Here is a 20,996-nt window from a genome sequence, read left to right on the forward strand (position 1 = left end):
TGAGCGATAAACTCATTTCAGATGCCTAAACAAGAGCAGTTTTATTCCGAGGAGCCGCTGCTAAGTGTTCTAGTATTAGTTTCATGCTTTTTATTTTTTTAAACAAACTTTATTTATTTAATACAAAATACAAAAAAACTTCCAAATAACACATATGTGCTTAATATAAGAACAATAGACACACACGACAGGGAAGAATAAAATCAAGCTTCTTATTAGTGAAATTGCATTTATGTATATACTGCTACTACTAATAATAAGATTAATCATACATTCCCGATTGTTCTTCTGAATAGTATTTTCTAAAAGACCAAACAGTATTTTCTTCCAGTGCAAGACCAGATTCTCATCAATATTTTTCAATAAGCCTTTAAATTTAAAAGACGAGATCTGACCACTGCTTGATGTCCAATCCAATTCCAATCCAACTTTATTTGTTAAGCACTTAAAAACAACCAATGTTGACCAAAGTGCTGTACAGAAGAATAAATAAGGCATCATAAATAAAGGACATAACAAAAATTACATATAAAGTGCAACATAAAATTAAAAGACTGAGATGAGTAAAAATAACATAAGTAAAAAGACATAAAACACAAGTAAAAATAACACCCATGCAATAAAAGCAGTCAAAATAAGAAACTTAAAATCAAGTATATATGTGATGTGGTTCAAGCGAAAACCGGAAGTTGTTGGAGGGGAATCCTCTTGGTTCGGTTGTGATGACACACGCATCACATCAGCAGCTTCCAGCTTCTTCCAGAAGTTTCCTCGCAGGGTTTTTTCGGTTCGGCGACACTCCTGCATGAACGCGTTGCTTTATGGTGTTTTAAGTGACCTTTTCTCTCCTTCCTTCGGTCAGTTAACAGTAGAAAGTTGTTAACAGGCTGTGACAGGTGAGGGAAGCTAACCTCGACAGTGAGCTAGCCAGCAGCTATCGTCCGCAGCGGTGACGGAAGCTACGACGGCGGCGGTGGAGCCAGTTAACCTGGGAAGCTGCATGTGTTGTTGACATTGAACAGTACCGGAAGCATCTGGGCTAAACATGTTTATATGAAGTGGAAGAAGGCCGGTTATTGACATGGGTAAAGATTACTATAAAGTGCTAGGAATAGCCAAAGGTGCCTCCGAAGATGAGATCAAAAAGGCGTACAGAAAGCAGGCCCTGCGCTATCACCCAGATAAAAACAAGTCTCCCGGAGCAGAAGATAAATTCAAGGAGATCGCTGAAGCCTATGATGTCCTCAGTGATGCTAAGAAAAAGGACATTTATGATCGCTTTGGAGAAGAAGGTAAGCGGACTGCTCTCCCCACAGCTTGCATCTCTTTCTATGACTAAGCTATGACTTTCCCTACAGGCCTGAAACTCTTTTTTCTTTTTTTTTGCACTATGCTTCACACTAATGCACTTATTTCAAAATGATCTATTTCCTTCATTATATGCATTTTTTTTATATCTCATTGTTATCATTCAGTGGGTTTTATTTTCCATCTTGTGTTATGTCTTATGTAATACATTTTCATCTTTATTTTTGTTATTATTATTATCAAGTGAGTTTCATTTTCATCTTATTTTCTATTATGGCACTAAACCATTGTGTGTTATTATTATTATTATTATTATTATTATTATTATTATTATTATTATTAGTAGTAGTAGTAGTAGTAGTAGTATGATTACTTTTTCATGCTTACTGAGATCATCTTCAGCAAAGCCAAGTGCACTTTCTAAGTCTGTTATTAAATGCGTCCGCCGGATTGGTCATTTCTGTTTCTGGCATCTTTCTACTTGGGTGACCAGACAATGAGGAGGTGTTTGTGTACAATTGGTGGAGCTGGAGAACCCACTGGAAACAACGTGTCCTTGTCTGTCCTGACAGTCCCTCAACTGGAATGATAATTCTGGCCTAACCACCAGCTCAAAAATGCACTAATTTGTAGCCTTGGGCTGTAATTTTACTGCCCATGTTGTTATGCAGGAATAGTGATGCTGGATAATTACTAGTCTTGCAACTAATTATTTCCATCACCTATTTCACCCATTCAATGAACTTTTGTGGGGATTAATAATTTACTGGTAAATATTATACATGTGAGCATGTTAATATTAGCATCTGTTAAGTTGTAACGTATTCTCGGTTGATTGATTGATGATAAAAACGTGTTTCCAGTACAATTTTTTTATTTTGTTTATTTGCCAAAGCTTTAGTAATTATGATCACACGCTTTCTGCAGATACTTTTTATGCTAGAGCCCGAACAATACTGGATTTATTGAAGCAGATTAATATTTCTAAAGAGTTTTAAGTCTGATAACTTTGACATCCAATCTTATTCCTCATTTTCTCTCACATTTGCATAATAGAGAATTGTGGACACACTATGTAATGGTTTCAAATTTACGTCAACATGCAGTTTGCTCAAAAACTGCCCATTCTTGTATATAATTTAAGATATATGTCCTTCTGTGCTCTGATGTTTGCTTCAGGATTAAAGGGTTCAGCCGGTGGTGGAGGCGGAGGACACACCGGTCAAACCTACAACTACACCTTCCACGGCGACCCACATGCAATGTTCACAGAGTTCTTCGGTGGCCGCAGCCCTTTCGATCATTTCTTTGCACAAAATGGGGAAGATGACATGGACATCAACGACCCTTTTGCACCATTTGGCATGGGAAGGATGGGCGGCATGGATGGGTTTCGCCGGTCCTTTAAATCCCATCCAGGAGGCCCTCGCAGAGCACACGAGAAGAAGAAGGACCCACCTGTGATGCACGAGCTGAAGGTGAGCCTGGAGGAGGTCTTCTCAGGCTGCACCAAAAAGATGAAGATTTCCCGCAAGAGACTGAACCCGGATGGCTGCACCATGCGTAATGAAGATAAGATTTTAACAGTCGACATCAAGCGCGGCTGGAAGGAGGGGACGAAAATCACCTTTCCCAAGGAGGGAGATGAAACTCCCAGCAACATTCCTGCAGATGTGGTGTTTGTAGTTAAAGATAAACCCCACCCAGTGTTCAGAAGAGAGGGCTCGGATATAATCTACCCTGCAAAAATATCACTCAGAGAGGTAAGTCACTCAGACATTGCTTTTTCTTTCGATACACACAAAACATATTGCTTGTTCCATAATATTTTGGCTAAAGATTACCATCCATTCTCTCTCTGTCTCTCTCCAGGCGTTGTGTGGATGTACAGTCAACGCCCCGACACTAGACGGCCGGACCATCACTGTGAGTTCTAGAGACGTTGTCAAGCCTGGAATGAAAAAGCGAATTGCTGGAGAAGGGCTCCCTCTCTCCAAGTGCCCGGAGAAGAGGGGAGACATGATCCTGGACTTCACAGTGAAATTTCCTGACAAACTGGGCCAAAGCACGCGAGATGCACTCAAACAGATCCTTCCACCATGACTTCAAATGCTTAAAAAGTTGCCCGGAAAATCTAACAAGTTATTATTATTTCCAGCAACACACTCTCCTGTGCATTTTAGCCTGGACGATTAAGCTCAGGGCAGATTTGGTTCCAGCTGAGTTTAATTTTACCCTCTGAACACCAAACCCATTTTCTTACCCAGCATCTAGTCAGTTTCATGAGCGTCTTAAGTCTTGGAAACTGACGGAGCAGTTGACGCTCTGTGTGTGCGCTCAGCGGAGGTTGAGTAACAGTGTTAAGGAACAGCCTGCTGCCAGGTCAGATTAAAGGAGGAGAATTAAAATAGTGAAAATGATATTATGTGTATATAGATAATATGTGATCGGTAGTGGTTTGGCTGCAAGAAGGAGTGTTGTTTTTCTTTTAGTTCACTTCACTCAAATGTAATATAGTACAGTAACTGAGGATTTGTTGTCACAGTAGCAGTTTTTGGGAGTGCTTTGAAGGAACACGCAGCCAGCTAATTAAGAATACCTCAGGTGCATTGATGCATGCTTGAATGCAGCTTTGACTACATTACTCAAAAAGACTTGATGTTTCGGTGGCCTTTAGATAAAGTTGAGGCAGTGTGGATCCTCAGAAGTGAAAACATTGTATCTTATCCTCAGTATCAGCACCAATACTGACTTTATGAAGCGTATCAGTGTCAGATGTAAGCGATCAAAGCTCAAAATATATTTTCTTTGTCGATTCAGTGTTTCACTCATCTACACATAGTCACAGTGGATCACTAAGTTTTTAAGGTGTTGTGAATCTCAAACAAACTAACAAGAAGGGTATAATTTAAATTTGCACAAACCTAAAAAGGACTTTGTCTGCAGTTACAATTAAGAAGAGATATTAAGTTATAGTTATGTTACCTTATGATTCCTAAACTTATGTTATCGGGAGAAAAACATAATTGGAAAAATGTTATCCGTTATAAAACCTTGTTTATCAAGGAGTACACAGCTTATTACTCGTGTAAAATAATTATGGTAAGACTTTTTGTGCCAAATCAGTGTGTGCGTGCGTGCGTGCGTGCGTGCGTGCGTGCGTGCGTGTGTGTGTGTGTGTACACTGCATTTGTACCTTTTTGTAGGATACTTAACCTACAGTATGTGCCAGTGAGTTTTTCTCCCCCCCCCCCCCCCCCAACATTGCATCAAGTCTGTTCCCTGAGTGTGAAAATAAGCTCCCTAACTCCCAACTTAAAAGCATGAAAGAAATATATTTTTGTTTGATTATTTTGTCTTAGCTTGTTCACTCCAAAATGTATGGAATCTGGAAATATGTAGTTTCAGTAGGAATCCTAAAAATATTTATTGAACTCTGTAATATTCAGCCCCGTGCACCTTTGACTGTAGTGATGATGGAAGCTAGGAAATCATTTGGTTCATTTCCACATTTTATGTTGTTGTTTTTTTTTGTTGACTGCTCCTGCTGGAGTTTTAAGATTCTAACATGTGGTTTAACATGAATGTAGAGATGTGTAATCTCTGTAATGCGCAACTTTTTTTGTTTAAAAAAAGTATTTGCTTTTTCTCTTTTATGTTTTCCTTTTTAAGGAAAAAAGGTGTAAGCATCATCGTGTTTGACCTCCTGTTTATGTTTTGAAATGCCTCAGGTTGGGATTGAAGATATTTTGACTTAACAAAGCATTTATGAATTGATGGGATATAGACATTTTAATAGATCCTTCCTATGCTGTGATGATTTGCATTTCTACATTAAAGATACTGGCAAATATCTAATCAATTATCGCCTACACGTTTTAGTCATTGACAACATTAAAGCATTGCGAGCAAATTTCAAGGTAGTCTTCATTATCTTGTGAATGCATTTGTCAAAAGAAGATTTTTTTTTAAAAGCGCTTTTGTTTATTTTACAAAATTAGTTGCACTAAAAGGCTAGGGGGAATATCACATTTCTTAATTCTCAGTTGTTGGAATGTTTTAATTACAGTACAGTGTCATCTAATGGAAATCTATTTGATTTGGAAGGTTTAAACCAGAAGTATGACCCAACACTCGTGATGATCAGAGGAAATGCAGCAGATTTTGGATAACAAAGGTTTCATACCTTCAAACGTTCAAGGACATCTGTGATGTTCAACAATCCATTTACAGTAAAATATTTTTTATTCTTTTACTTATAAGTTACCACGTAATTTACCCATCAATGTAGAAACAATAGCACAATTAGACTTCCAGTAACAGCCTTTAAAATAAAGCTTTCACAGTGGAAACGGTGTAGTTGTGCACCTAGGCTACCAGAGGGCAGTATTCTCACGGCTGTCAGCGCTCTTATGGGAAAACATCATTCAAGCGCTAAGCCAGACATAGTTGCATGCTGACACTTTTTTATGCTTCTAATGAAATTATATTTACAACACCTGACCTGAACAACCGCAAAGCCCCTTTTCAAGTGCCCTATAACAGCACACTCATGCCGCATATTTCCTCCCTTATCCTTTTGCTGAAGAACAGATCAAAATTGTCATTTGATGATCAGTTTATTGAAAAGATTCAATATAAACATTACTTCTTACATGTTCTAGACTTATACACAATACCAAAAATGGATTTCTAAATGTAGAAATAATAACAATAGTACAAATAGTACAAAGACCGTAAAACATACAAAAAGGATTGAAGAATAACAAAAATGTATAGGGTCTGTTAAACTAAGGGAGTACATTTGAAATGCCTTCTGTAAATCAAACCAAAAGGAAGTAACATTAAAACATTCTACAAAAACATGTTCAATAACCTTCCCATATGTTAAACTCCTTGACTGTTTGGTATTATATAATTATGAGTTAATGCAAATATAGTGTTCCATTGTTTTCTATCTAAATATATCCATCTTTATTTACACATTGGAGAATTATGATTTCTAATAAAAGCATTAGTTGTTTCTTACTTATGTCATAAATTTGATGAAGTGGGGATTTACGAGGGAGCCTGAAGGTGTCATCGTTCCACCCCTGCTGCTGGACTGACAGAAAGCTAAACCAGCAGCATACCGACACAGAAACGGCGCTTACCTTTTACGCTCTCTACCCGGACCGAACCGGCCTGTCAGGAGCAGAGCAGAAACAAACATATTGGACTTTCTCTGCGAACCTAACGTTATCTTTTGACACTCACAGCAGAACCGTTAGCAGGCTAAGCTAACAGGAAGAGCTAACGACAGTTGGCTGAACTCCTGTAAGCTACGGTAAGAATGACTGGCCTGCCATGTTTACTCCCTTCTGTTCACATCCAAGATAGCTAACTAACCTAACAGCTGTCCGAGCCACTTCATAAATAGCCACGCTTATAATTTAGGGATTAACAATCACTGATTTAACATGCTTCCGTTTGTAGAAGCTACATGCTAAGCTGTTTACGCTACAAGTGAGAGGCGTGTGTTAATGTGCCTTTATAGCTAGCAGCTATTATTAGCTCTATCTGATGTCCTGTCTGTCCAAGCTAAGGTATAATGTTAAACAATAGCTCATTAATATGATTACATTTAATAATTCAAACCAGCATTATGCTACTTCGGGGAGATTTAATGACACAGCATATTAAAACCTTTAAGATTTAAAATATATTTCAAGCATGTAAAAAAAGAAAACAATTTAGGTCACACAGAAAATAATCTTACAGAACTTTGAATTTGTTTTCTTTCTTTTACACATGCCCGAAAAGGATTGGGAAGACCACCCCCTTCTCCATAATTCATTAGTTAACAGCTTACTCTGTCATGCATTTATTATTGTTTTCTATTAATCTGTATTAATTGTTTAAGTATCTTACAAGTACAATTTACTCATATCAACTATATATTATAATCTCTTAAAATATAAATAGAATAACAAAATAGGCAAATAAAATAGAATGAAAGAAGGGAAATTAAGAAAGAATAAATAACATAATAATAATCATTAATAAACTAACCATGATTATCAAACCCCTTCATCCCTGTGCCCTATGAGAATAATTTTCTTTTATTGAACTTGTCACAACTTTAATTAATGTAGGAACATTAAAGAGTTTCTGACTCTGTTTTACAGCTGAAGACCACCCACTGCAGGCTGCTGGACAGATCCAGCTATGTAACCTGCTCTGATGTGTGGACTTATACATCCATTCAGCGCCTGGTTGAGACAGCTTTCAAGCTGGTCTGGAGGACCACACTATCACTGTGACATAAACATCCAACGGACCTGCAGCTGATTTTGGCTGAACAGGTGTATGTTGGTCTGGATTGTAGCATAAGTCCCCAAAACAGCCTCCTCCCCTCCCTTCCCTCTGCTCTTCCTGTAGCACTACTATGCCTCTGGGTTTGGGTAGGAGGAAGAAGGCGTCCCCGTTAGTGGAGAACGAGGAAGCAGAGCCTATCCGTGCAGGTCTCAATGTGCCAGGTATGGATGGCCTAGATGGAGGTGTTGTCGGGCTGGGAGAAGGTGCCACCTCTGAAGGTCTGCCTCCTCCACACAGCAGCATGCGACCTCGCCTCATCTTCCACACTCAGCTCGCACACGGCAGCCCCACAGGCCGTATAGAGGGCTTCAGTAATGTGAGGGAGCTCTATGCCAAGATTGGTGAGGCGTTTGGGATACCGCCATCTGAGGTGAGTTCCTCTGCTGATTGTGATGTGTGTGTGTGAGGACAAATAGGTGTGCTTTAGTTCACCAGGAGATAATGCATTTTGTTTAATCTTACTTGCTTATTGTGCCCTTCCACAGGTTATGTTTTGCACACTGAACACTCACAAGGTGGACATGGATAAACTTTTGGGAGGGCAGATTGGGCTAGAGGACTTTATTTTTGCCCACATTAAAGGACAGCGAAAGGAAATCGAAGTGTACAAAGGGGAGGATGCACTAGGGCTGACGATTACTGATAATGGAGCTGGCTACGCTTTCATCAAGGTGAGAAATGATCAAATAGCCCAGAAAATTGATTTCTTCTGGACTCAAGGATCCACAGGAGACTGCATGAACCTGGACTATTTTAGGGAATAACTTCTGCGCAGAATATGAAAAGTGAAGAGATTACACATGGCATGGAGAGAGGATGTACTGGACAGTGTATCGGATTATTTATTTTCTGTTTTCAGAGAATTCGTGAGGGCAGCGTCATCCACCAGATCCAGGTCATCAATGTTGGTGATATGATTGAGTCGATCAATGGCCATCGCCTGATTGGGTGTCGACACTATGAGGTGGCCAAGATGCTGAAGGAGCTGCCCAAAGGGAAGGAGTTCACCATCAAGCTGACGGAGCCTCTCAAGGCTTTTGGTAGGTGTGGGGAGGAGGAAACTGATATTTGTTTTTGCAGCTGGTGTGACAGCACAACATCCTCCTGGACTTCTGTCAGAGCCTTGCCTGCTCTCCGTTGACAATCACTCAGCACACACTGACATACAGTGTGTACTCCAATGATCACTGACAGCAAATAATACTGTCCTGTATGTGTCTATGAAAGGGGTATTTAGGTCAAGTTCCTAGTGTTTTACTTGCCATATTACATGTTCTTTACAGCTTATTTTGGTGCACCTTAGTGCTGCTCCTGGACTTAGAATCCATCTTATTCTTCATCTAAAATCTTATTGCCTAACATTAATAGAGTCTGACTTAATGGATTGAGTGCCCTTTTTGCACATGAAACATAGAATGGCATATTAAATAATTTAGGTGCCCTTTTGGGTTCATTTGAAAATAAATCAAATCCAATTTCATCACAAACTGTATTTACTGACTCACAGCTGCACTGATAATCAGAAATGTGCAGCGGGAGCTAAATGAGATTGAGTTTGTCTAAAAAGGAGGTCTTGCGGGGTAAGAAGTATGACAGGATATGATAAGTACTGTAAAAGCTGGAGCATAACAGGATGAAATAAGATTTTTTTTCTAGAACTGTACAAAGTGTTAAGGGATCTCGGTTTAATTATTGTGTGTAGATATGATCAGCCAGAGGTCTGGAGGGTCCAGGTCAGCATCAGGGGTTCAGCTGGGGACTGGCAGAGGAACTCTACGGCTGCGTTCTAAAGGTCCTGCTACTGTCGAGGAGCTGGTGAGTGTTTTCACAACACCTGCTCTGTATGTTTTAGAAAACGATTTTACTTTTGACTTTTCTGTGTCGGTGCATCGGTTTCTTTTCCTCTCTAGCCTTCTGCATTTGAGGAAAAGGCCATTGAGAAGGTGGATGACCTGCTTGAGAGCTACATGGGAATTAGAGACAGCGAGCTGGGTAAGTGTATGTTTGTTGGCTCTGCAGGTATCTGATTTAGTTGGTGTATCTGTTTTCATGCTCACTAAATGTCCATTGCCCTCTCTCCATCTCCTCAGCGGCTACTATGGTGGAGCTGGGAAAAGACAAAAAGAACCCTGATGAGTTTGCTGAGGCTTTAGATGAAACCCTCGGGGACTTTGCTTTCCCAGACGAATTTGTTTTCGATGTCTGGGGTGCCATTGGCGATGCTAAGGTTGGGCGAGTGTAACAACAGAAACTAACGGAGCAGAACAACCTGTGTGTGTGTGTGTGTGACACTCACAACATTCAGCACTACTAGGAAACTCAACACTACCATCACAAGTTTGTTTTTATTCCAGTGTATACTCCTACTATTTTTAATTTAGAGGGTACCCTTTTGGGAGACTCTGCCTAGACAAAAAGGATAAAGGCACCCAATGGGAGAAGATGGTGACTGTGATGACTTCCCAAGTGCTTTTATTTGTCTTCCAGCTTTTTCCTGAGACTGAGCTCGCATTCCCTTTGACCGCATCACACCAATCTGCATGTCATTGTTGTAATTGCTGGCAGTGGAACAAACACAGCCCAAAGTCTCTAATATGGGAGAAATGAAAGACAACTGCTAACACAAAGTAGATCTTAAACACTTAGCAAAAAACACACATTGTGCTGTGTTGCATTGCGCTGAAAACCAACGACCGATGTGAACAGAGATTGCACTGTACCTCACCTGGTGAGCAGTACAGTTATTGCACAGTACAAGGCATCGGCCTCCCTAAGTTACAGTTACCACTCGCTGTTACTGTTATGGGTCAGTTTTACAAGCATGTGCTGTTATATTTTTTATCTTCATAATGAATTCTGCTGGTTTTACTTCAGTTTTTGGGTAAGAGAAACAATTGTAGTTGCAAAAGGGTCATAGTAACGTGTAGCTCTCTGACTAAAAGATCGGTGGTGTTTATTCACCGTTGACACACTCCATTCTGTAATGAAGTTATCTGCAGCACATTCCAGTCTTACTTTCATACATTTAACAGTGTTAAAGGAAAACGGTGACCATTGACCATCGTATTGAAGGTGAGAATGAGAAGCAGAGTGGTTCCAGTTTTGTGGGTTGTGTTGACTTATTTTTTTTATAGGTAGTGTTTTTATATAAAGTGATGTGATGTCTATTTTAAAACAGGGTTTGTGTAATGGATGAAGAATTTTATCTTGTGTTGCAACTACTTTATTTTGAAGCATTACAGAAGGCAGTATTAAAAGAAAGGAAAGTCATGAGATGGAGTTGCTGTATAAAAAAAAGGTAGTCCTTGCCTTTATTTCTTTTCATTTCATGCATTTTATACCTTTTGTTAGAAGTATGCATTCTGTTGCATGGTGCTGAAAAATCAAGTATCCTGTCATTGGCGCAGAATGATACCAAACTAATTCCATCGCGTGTCACAGTGACTTGTGTCTTTCACAGAGAGGGAAAACAGGCAATGCTGCACCAACTACTCAGCGTAGGTAAACACACGTCTTAAAACACATATTGGTGTTAACCTTTTCAGTTTCTCCAAATGTATTAAGCTATTTTGTAGTTTTGTTTCATTCTTCAGAGTTAATGAATATCTAAATGTAATGCAACTGATGCAAGAACACTGTAACACTGATATGAACACTATTGATGGCTTTGTATTACACTGTTGTCAATGTCCAATTATAATGCAATAATAACATTGACATGGCAGTTTTTCCTTCTCTGTGGTCTTTCCTCTGCAATTTTAAACTGGGATTACATTCAGACATCACACAAAGAATAATCCGTGTATTTAACACCGATGGCTGCTTTCTGCTGTTTAAAGGGGACATATGCAAATTTTTGGGTTTCTACTATAACATGTTTACAGGCTTTAGTGTTCAAAAAACACATTTTTCTCATACTGTCTGTTTGAATACACCGGGGATTCAACCTTTACACTTTAAGTGACTGCTCTATAATTTTTAAAAAACTTAGAAATCTCACTTTTTACTACAAGGCACCTTTTTAAAAAGGAGAGTTAATGTTGTGATCCGCTCAAGTGTTTTCCACCAATCACAGAATCCCCCCCCCCCCCCCGGGTGTGTTTGTGTTTCTTTTCACTCCTGTGTCCTCCTAAAATATATATGATTTTTAACTAGAAATCACTTTGACTGTCAGCAGGACATCAGAGATATTGTAATAAGATACAGATTAGTAAACTTGATAGTGCTGGTCAAGCTCAGCCAGGTCACCTTCAGGCCTTTGTTTAGTTCAACACTAAATACCTTTTGTAGTATGTTAGGTTATAAATGTTGCAAGAAAATGTATGCAGTTTTGAGTTCTGTATACCTTCTTCCTTCACCTGTGTCCTACTATTATTCCTCCTGTGTTTATTCTTTTGACACAAAAACTGCCAGACAGTCTTGAAAAACATGCCTTTTTGACTCAGCTGGAGCCTGCCCTTGTACACAGAGCCGTGTTGTGAATGGCAGCTGAGGGGTGGTGACATGTCCTTTATTTACTACCAGTGAAAACCTGTTCTTCAAGTCCCTGTCGATCTATAACCCTGGTTGCTCAAAGTGTCCTGATTACTCTGTGCATTCACTGCATACAGAGAGGAGCACTTCTTCTTCCTAACACTGCACTTTATGCAACAAACAACCGCAGCTATAAAAGCAGCCTCCCTGCCAACAGCAACCAGCCATGGCGTTGCGCCCACGTGCTTCCTCTCAGCCTGGAAAACTTTCCTTCCTCCAGAGTCCCAAGGTAGCTTTAGCCCTTCGTCCACGGGCTGTTTCCTCACGCTCAGGCTCCATGCTGGAAGAGGAGCTGTCTTGTCCTGTCTGCTGTGAGATCTTCAAGGAGCCCGTGGTACTAAAGTGCAGCCACAGCTTCTGCCGAGCCTGTCTGCAACAGTTCTGGAACAAGAAGAAGGCCAGACGCGAATGTCCCATCTGCAGGAGGAAGTGCTCCCTGACGGAGCCCACAGTGAGCCTGGCACTGAAGAACGTGGCCGACACCTTCCTGAGGGAGCAGAATCGCAGAACGGCCTCAGCTGGAACAGGGGAAGGGGTCAACGGGGCAGGGGAGCAAGAAGAGATGGTGGAGGTGAAGTGCACCACACACGGGGAAGTTCTCAAACTCTTCTGTCTGGATGACTTTGAAGCCCTCTGCTGTGTGTGTCACACCTCCAAGAAGCACCAGGGACACAGAGTGTGTCCCCTGGAAGAGGGAGCGCAGGACCTCAAGGTAATTTGCAATCCAATTTTTTTTCATATTTCACACCAATGCAGTGAAATTAAGAAACGTGGTTATTCCTGACCTCCCATCTATGCAAAGTCAGGGACATGAGAAACCTTTCCTATTGTTGGCTCTGTGTCCAAATGATTGGTATTCAACTACCTAATTTGATTGTGCGCTGCATGACTTTTTCCTCCCCCCACCCTTTAGGCAGAGCTGAAGAAAGATCTGATTCCATTGAAGAAAAACCTGCGTTGCCTGTATGAAGCCAAGCAAGAGTGTGATGACACAACTGTGCACATCAAGGTATCAATAAACACACAGAGCAACAAAACATGAGGACCAGCATAGCCGCTGACTTGATGAGTTGAGAGTTAAGTGTTAGTGTGTAAACATGCCAGCCAAGGTGAAACGCCACCTAGTTTGCTTTTAGGCTGCATTTCTCATATTGGGTCTTTAAAGGTCCCATATTACGCTCATTTTCAGGTTCATACTTAAATTTTGAGTTCTTACTAGAACATGTTAAGATGCCTTAATGTTCTCAAAAAAAATTATATTTCTCATACCGTCCGTCTGAATATACCCATATTCACCCTCTGTCTGAGACATTGTCTTAGCACCTGTCTTTTTAATCCCCTCTCCCAAAATTGCCCATTCAGAATCAACACTGTCATTGCAGCCGGGGAATGACTGTGACGGCACTACTGACATAAGTGTCGGTCAGAAACCAGGCTTTGTTTTTTTCTGTAGATTGGGTGTCTGATACTTCCACAGTATTTCTGTAACACCTTGGTATTCTTTATAGTTTGGTATTCTTTATAATTATGGAAATCTCACTTTTTACAATATGGTACCTTTTTAATGCACAAAATATTAAGGACCATAACTTTACAAGATTTACATAGGCAAGTTAAATACATAAGGGTAATTATTCCTTAGAGATGTGGATGAACAGAGGCTAACATAGTCACATTATTGTACATTCTCTTTATTTCCGTGTTGATCCTTGTTTTCACGTGTGCCAGAACCAGACTCAGGCCACAGAAAAGCAGATCAAAGAGGAGTTTGAGCAGCTGCGGGAGTTTCTGCAGATGGAAGAGAGCGTTCGACTGGCTGCCCTGCAGCAGGAGGACGAGGAGAAGAAAGAGCTGGTGAAGAAGAAGTCAGACAGCATCACCAGAGGCATCCTCACCTTCTCTCACGCCGTCATTGCCATCGAGAATGAGATTGCGTCCAGCGATGCTCTCTTCCTTAAGGTAAATGTTCATAAAAAAAATGTTCTCTCTGAATTCATCTGACCATGTGAATAATTTGTAATACTCTCTCTTTTGATTTCAGAATTATACCAACATAAAGAAACGGTACGAGTGTTATTATCTTCTGCATCTGTTCTGTATACCAGATTCAGCTTACTTCAGTATTGATAGATGTTTTTTATGTTAATTTCTCCTCACAGAGCACAGATCCCACAGCATGATCCAGGAAAAGTGTTGGGCGTTCTTATAAATGTGGCCAAGCATGTCGGCTCCCTCAAGTACCACGTGTGGGAGAAGATGGCAGAGCTGGTTAAATACAGTAAGCACTCTCTTGGCTCTGTGCATGTGTTGTTTGGTAAATGTAAATATAGTATAGTTGTTTTTGAGCAGGTGTTAATAGTTTGACCCTGAGGAAGACCAGTGTGCAGTCAATATGCACTGGCCTTGTTTTTAATCATGTAGGCTTGTCAATGAAGGCTTTAAAAAATGTTTTATATAACAAAGCAGTGTGCAATTCATTCTCTTAGTGAATCCCTGTCTGTTTTTTCTCTTTTTCTTTCAGCACCCATCACCCTGGACCCCAACACTGCCTACCCGTGGCTTTCTCTGTCCTCGGATTTGACCTGTGTCACCAATAGTGGATGCCTCCAGAAGCTTCCAGACAATCCTGAACGTTTTGGCCACTTTGTGTTCCTGCTGGGCTCAGAGGGCTTCACTTCGGGCCGCCACGCCTGGGAAGTGGAGGTGGGAGACAAGGCGGACTGGATGCTCGGGGTCGTCAAGGAGTCCATTGAAAGGAAAGGTCGCATTTCGGGCTGTCCCGAGGGCGGCTTTTGGATGATCTCGCACTACGAGGGCGAGTACTCTGCCATGACAAAGCCCAGAACCTCGCTGCCTCTGCAAGGAGAGCCGACCCGAATCAGAGTGCAGCTGGACTACGACTCCGGTGAGGTGACCTTTTCAAACCCTGTCAGTATGACGCCCATCTACACCTTCACCGACTTCTTCACTGAGAAGATGTACCCCTTCTTCTGCCCTGGAGCCAACATCAATGGGAATAACCCTAACCCACTTAAGATCTGCCCCGCAAAGGTGGCTGTGTGGAACAGTGCCACGTGGTGATTGGGGCAAAAAACCTCACAGAAAACATAGTATTGTGTGTAAAATAAGCATGATGCAAGGCTCCTTTATGCTTATCAGTCAGGGAGGCCATCACACAAAGCATCCCCTGCACACTCTCCGGAGCATCGATCTCCCCCTGGTGGTCAGAAACACACACAGTTAACTTGAAGGCTTGCACACTCTTAGTGAAGGATCTAATGTTTCTATCCACAGCCCAGTTACAGACTCTACAGCAACATTCACACTGAAAGCAATATAAGTTGATAAAAGTGGACACTTTCATATGGGATCAATATCTGACTTGAGGCAATATGACCTCAGTCTGAATCAGAAATGTGATTTGTATGTCACTCTATGTTGGCAAATATTGCACGGGTTCGCTTGCAGACATTAAAATATTGATGAATGATTTAAAGTGATGCATCAATACAAAGCTATGGCTATACAGCGTCACAGGATAATCCTTTGTGCAAAGCATTTGCAAAGTTTAAAGGCTTGAATAACTTGCCAATACAGCATTACATGTCCACATTACAGGTATTGATATTCTATCCATCCTAGGATAACTTTCACTTTTACATTTCTGCATAAGTATTCCTCAGAAATTGTTTCATAAAGCACATGAAATTCATATGCATTCATAAGCAAGTTTGGAAGCTACATACATGTAGCTATGGCAGTGGTTATGCTATGTCCTGGTACATTTTAATTTGTGAAAACCAAGCTTTAATATTGGCCTGTGAATGTTCTCATTCGTCCAGGTCATCGTTATCCTCAAAGCAATTTCAGTCAAAAACAACTGGACTGGTTGTTTGTCTAGGAAGAGGTTTCACCACTCATCCAAGAGGCTTCATCAGTTCATGTACGCATCTGACCAGGCTGGGACTGAAGCTTTAATATTACATTGTATGAATGTGATTCTGTCATTTATTTATGATCGCTAATACTGAGCAACATTCAACACACACGTTTGTCTTGATTTAGTTATCTGTCCAATTTGATAATCCTGCTTTGTGTGATGTTTTTGGTATTGTTTTGATTTTCAATATTTGACTATTGCTTATCAGATATTAAAAGCATTAGTATGTAAAAACTTCAAAATCAGCTCTGATTACCAAAACCCAAAAATTAAGCTACTTTCACAATGCTTAGAGTTTTTTCGTGTGTGGATTGTATTGATTTAACAAAAACTGCCGTATAATTGATTAACATTAACACTCAAATGTGTGTGAAATATGAAACCATGCAACATGATGTTAATATTGTGCATCTAAATGAATAAAGTAAAGTATCATCCAGAGCTGACCATTTCCTCTACATTGTTTCCTGCATGAAAACTGCTGACTCACCTCCTTCTTCAGCTCCTCTGCAGCACACAGTGCCAGCATGTTTAAACCTGCCTTAGGAGAGAAGAGAGGGAGGGAAAAGAGCAGATCGACAAGAGTGAGGTGATGGCTGAACTGCTTTACTTGACCGATGTAAGAAGCCATCGGGTAGTAGGTCATAGTGTAATCAGATTGTCAGTCACCTTGCTGATGCGGTAGCCGACAGAGGGAAACAAGGCACACTCCATTGAAGCCGGGATTGAGGCAAGCATTGTTGACAACGGCTGCTTTGCTGCAGGACATCCCTGGCATCCCACTGGCCTTCACTTTTGCTGGTGGTCATTATTAGGATTTCCTGCAGGTCTATTACTGCTGTGTGTCATAGAACCTCTTCTTCCTTTTAGGCCTACTTAATTGATGTTCATCGGCCCAATGACATTGGTGTTGAAGGCATTTTGCACGGCCTCTGGACTGGATTTCTGCACGGTGTCTGTGGCCCGGACGCATGCGTTGTTAATCAGCAGGTTGAGACCCCCCCTTCCTGCCAGAGAGCGCACCTGCTGTGCTCACTGTTTTATGTTACAAAGGTCAGTGGCGTCTGACAGACAGAGAAAGAAAGTGGAGCATCAGTGGTGGTCAATAGCTGACAGTCTAATAAATATCAGAGCCCTGGGCAATCATATAGAGTCAAGGCCAGTGTGTGCCTATGGCAGCAGCAGGACAGACGGTTTAACAGAATATAACATAAGAGAGAGCTTTTACCCAGACGGATGATAGTGATGATGTTAGGAATGCTTCTATGCCAATGTTTGCAGGGCCTGTAAATACACAGAAGACTGTAGTCTGTACTTCAGCAAAGACACTGTTCATCACTTGTAGCCTACTCACTTCTATTGTGCAGTTGAAGATGACGTCCAACGGTTTGAACCAAAAAATAATTTCACTCACTATGTACAGTATATATGAAGGGCTCACTCTGAGCCAATGAAAACACAATTCCTAGTTTCAGGTGATTATACTCTAATGAAAGAATATTAAGGAATATTATATTCTGTTTCTGCCAATAGAGCCCCCTAAAGTGCTCCCTTAAGTAAAAGATCTGATCACCAATGCATTTATCTAGGAACCTTGTATCTTCTCAATCATTGAAACTTAATTGGGGCTGCTGTGGCTCAGAGGAGGAGCGGGTTGTCCTTCATTCTGGTAGATAGGTAGTTCCATCTCGGGTTTCCCTGGTCCACATGTTGAAGTGTTCTTGCGCAAGACAATGAACCCCAAATTGCTCCCTGTGGTGCACATGAGTGTGTGAATGTGGATTGAATGATCAGATTAGATAATGGGCAGGCAGCCTCTGACATCAGATTGAATGTGCCTTAAAAAGTACCTTGAGTAGTTCTGTTATTCGTTGGAAGTGCTCAGTGAGTGACAGAGGAAGTTTAGACTCACCTCAGCCCTTGGTCCATCTGGATCCCTGCAACAGGAAAACAGCGTTCTCCTTGAATTTGGGGCCTCCACCATTTGCTTAACCATCTCCAGGCCCAGGCCTCTGTTGGCTCCTGTGATAAGTACGCTGACTGATTGAGCTGCCATCTTCTCAGTTTGTGCAATTCAGAGTCTCCGCTCTTGCATAAAGAATGTTAAATGTTTGGTCTTTAGCCTGGCCACACCTATGATGTTCTCATCGATCCTAGAGTTCCACCACAAAAAGTGGGCACGTCACCGTGACATACTGTATATCAGGCATGTGTAGACCTCACATTCTGAGAGAATGTGGCCTTGCCGTAAATGAAAGAAAAGAAACTTCTAGCAGGCAAAAAAAACATACTAAAAAAGGATTAAATTTGATGCTGATAATAATGTGTCAACATGATAGATGAAGCCAAGTAGCGTAGTTTGTTGGCTTTTCAAAGTGGGGGGAACAATTGTGCAAAGAAACACAAACAGCAAACGACTTCCTGATGAGGAACGTAAAGGAAAAGTCAGGTGACCTGACATTGAAATTACAGATGTAACACAACTGATGTAAAACATGGATAACAATGGAGAATGTGAGGTTGATCATCAACAATGTGGATTAAGTAACCGCCATTGTCACCTTTCTGACCCACAAGGCCCTCTCGAGAAGCAGGCAAACACTGCGAGAGTCATGTTCTTCGACTTCTCCAGTGGTTTCAACACCATCCAGCCCTTCCTCCTAGGGGAAAGCTTCTAGTGATGCAGCTGCGCTCTCACACTGCATCCTCCTGGGTTGGGATGGGTTTGGACGTCCTCACTGGTCATGCCACAACATGTCAGAGTGGATAGCAGTGCCTTGGAAATTGTGATCAGCAACACTGGTGCACCAGAAGGAACTGTACTGGTGCCATGACTCTTCACTCTTATGGTTCAACCTTGAAAGTCTTTTTCTGATGACTGCTCCATCATTGGATGCATCCACAAAGATAAAGAGGAGGAGTGAAGACTGAGACATCCTTGAGAACTCCTCTGACCCTCTCCGTGACAAGCTGTGGCTGATGGGCCACCACCTGATCATCACACCGAGCTGCAAAATGGAGCACTTCAGGTACTCATTTGTGCCCTTTGGAGACCACAACCTATGTTTTACTCTTTTCTTATCTCATCTCATCTTGTCTTACCTTATCTTAGTATTGTGTAGTCTCTGGTGAGCCTTGAGACATTACAGTAGATGAATTAGAGCCATTTAGTGTGAGTCATACACAGTGTTGATGTATTGAAGCCAGAATAGCTCAGGATCGTGAGCTTGGCACACCACACAATATACTTACTGTGTCAGGCAACCAAGTGTTTCATTTAGCGATAAATAAATTAGGTGACTATTATGTCAAGTTGTTCTACATATGACTACAATTATGAATCTAATGAGTGAAATCCAAAGAGATTCTGATTAAAGCTACACAAACTGACACCAGAACAGCAGTAAAGCAATGGTAAGCTATAATGACTGACTTTAATATATACATATTTTCATCTGTTATAATGGCACTATAGCTATAGCAGTGGTGTTGGCAGGGATGCATGTTAGCATTCACACCACATGGCTGCACCGTTTCTGTGTGATACGGCACATTCAGTATTTTAGATAGATTTACAGAGGCTTGCAAATCCTTGGTAAACAAACGGCATAAATGCCCACCCTAACATGTAATGTACTTTAATATAACAGACTAAAATATCCCACATACATTTTTCACTTGTTTTCAAAGAAATTCAATTTTTTTTTCTGGCAGAAAACCAAATTATATTACAGATTTAAATCCTTAAGGAAACTATTGACTTGTTAAAGTGGATATTTATTATACAATAAAAACAGCAGCTAATTTATTGTATTGTCGGCTTTAGAACTGAGAGCTGAATCAACACTTTCCCAATCTCGGAACCAAACGGCTTTCTTTCTGACGGCAGATAAGCCTCTGGGGGCAACGGCTAATATTTCGGGCTTTCCGGTGTGCCCAGCAGATATCCGGGCCAAGACTTCCTCTTTCGAGCAGCATTCAATGTTTACAGTCCGATTAGCAAAGTTAGATGCCATAATGGATTTGGAATGCGAGAGAGCCTCTCTTTAAACATTTATCTGCATATTAATGCAGATAAATAATAACAAAAAGCTAAATCGTCGTCAGACAATAACAGATGGGTTCCGTTATTGTACGACAGCCGATGTCTTCTGCCTCCTTTGCTCTCCACACGGACTGTTTACCTGCATGCAGCCGAAGCCTGCTCAGATATGATTGGTAAATACTTCTCGGACCACAAAAACAGAAACCAGACCGCTTACGCTACACAAATCTTTTCCTGCTGCCTACAACTCCCTGCTACCATTACAAAAATGTTACATTATAAGCTTCACAAAGGAAGTATTTATTGCAGGGATAATTGTACTCGATGGCCTTTTTGTTATGGTATATGTTCCTGTTATCTTGTCCGTCCCATGCATCTCTAACGTTCATGTCGAAAAAGCAAGCTGGTGGCAGGAGGGCATACACTGACTGACAGAAGCAGAGAGAGCGAGACTTTGAGAAACTACAGGAGAACCATAAACTCAGAAACAGGTTTGTTCTACGAGAACTATCATAACTGAAAACAATAACATACTTTGGACAGCAATGTTACTAAAAGTGCTGCACTGATGAATGCTGTCCGTCTACTTATGTCAATTATTGAGACTGGTGCTCTTTGGATTCCTCTGCTGCTGGTGAGTGTAAAACGAATGTTTGCGTTTGACTGTGTAAGCAACAGTAAAAAGTTTCAAAAAGGCTTTATGAAGACCAAAAAACGGGATGGGTGCACTGTATTATCAGTTTCAAATACGTCAAACGACATTAAGTGTGACAAAACACACCTACAACACAGGAGGACACAAAAAAAACATCC

At 41.0% G+C, this 20,996-nt stretch overlaps 3 protein-coding genes and 1 pseudogene across 4 annotated transcripts; 3 read left to right on the top strand and 1 right to left on the bottom strand.

Annotated features, from left to right (window-relative positions):
- Window positions 1–734: 734 nt before the first annotated feature.
- Window positions 735–5,110, top strand: dnajb1a (DnaJ heat shock protein family (Hsp40) member B1a). The gene is made up of 3 exons (XM_083931707.1): window positions 735–1,292; window positions 2,488–3,071; window positions 3,181–5,110. The coding sequence occupies exons 1-3, from the start codon at window positions 1,082–1,084 to the stop codon at window positions 3,409–3,411; spliced, it is 1,026 nt and encodes a 341-aa protein (XP_083787833.1). The 5' UTR covers window positions 735–1,081; the 3' UTR covers window positions 3,412–5,110.
- A 1,304-nt stretch (window positions 5,111–6,414) lies between these two features.
- Window positions 6,415–11,387, top strand: gipc1 (GIPC PDZ domain containing family, member 1). The gene is made up of 7 exons (XM_083930596.1): window positions 6,415–6,634; window positions 7,476–8,035; window positions 8,151–8,336; window positions 8,525–8,705; window positions 9,368–9,480; window positions 9,576–9,657; window positions 9,756–11,387. Exons 2-7 carry the CDS (start codon window positions 7,736–7,738, stop codon window positions 9,905–9,907), a joined length of 1,014 nt encoding a protein of 337 aa, XP_083786722.1. The 5' UTR covers window positions 6,415–6,634; window positions 7,476–7,735; the 3' UTR covers window positions 9,908–11,387.
- Window positions 11,388–12,364: 977 nt separating this feature from the next.
- On the top strand, window positions 12,365–15,394 carry LOC310959462 (E3 ubiquitin-protein ligase TRIM35-like; the record flags this gene model as incomplete). Its single annotated transcript, XM_083930814.1, has 6 exons — window positions 12,365–12,910; window positions 13,112–13,207; window positions 13,927–14,157; window positions 14,240–14,262; window positions 14,358–14,476; window positions 14,720–15,394. The coding sequence occupies 6 exons, from the start codon at window positions 12,365–12,367 to the stop codon at window positions 15,277–15,279; spliced, it is 1,575 nt and encodes a 524-aa protein (XP_083786940.1). The 3' UTR covers window positions 15,280–15,394.
- Window positions 15,395–17,014: 1,620 nt separating this feature from the next.
- On the bottom strand, window positions 17,015–18,194 carry LOC310959804 (retinol dehydrogenase 8-like; annotated as a pseudogene). The gene is made up of 4 exons: window positions 18,051–18,194; window positions 17,408–17,422; window positions 17,299–17,308; window positions 17,015–17,202 (listed from the first exon to the last, which is right to left on the bottom strand). The product of its transcript is annotated as a retinol dehydrogenase 8-like (transcript).
- Window positions 18,195–20,996: the final 2,802 nt, after the last annotated feature.

The sequence above is a fragment of the Echiichthys vipera genome (assembly GCF_963691815.1).
Source record: "Echiichthys vipera genome assembly, chromosome: 17".
NCBI lineage: Eukaryota > Metazoa > Chordata > Actinopteri > Perciformes > Trachinidae > Echiichthys > Echiichthys vipera.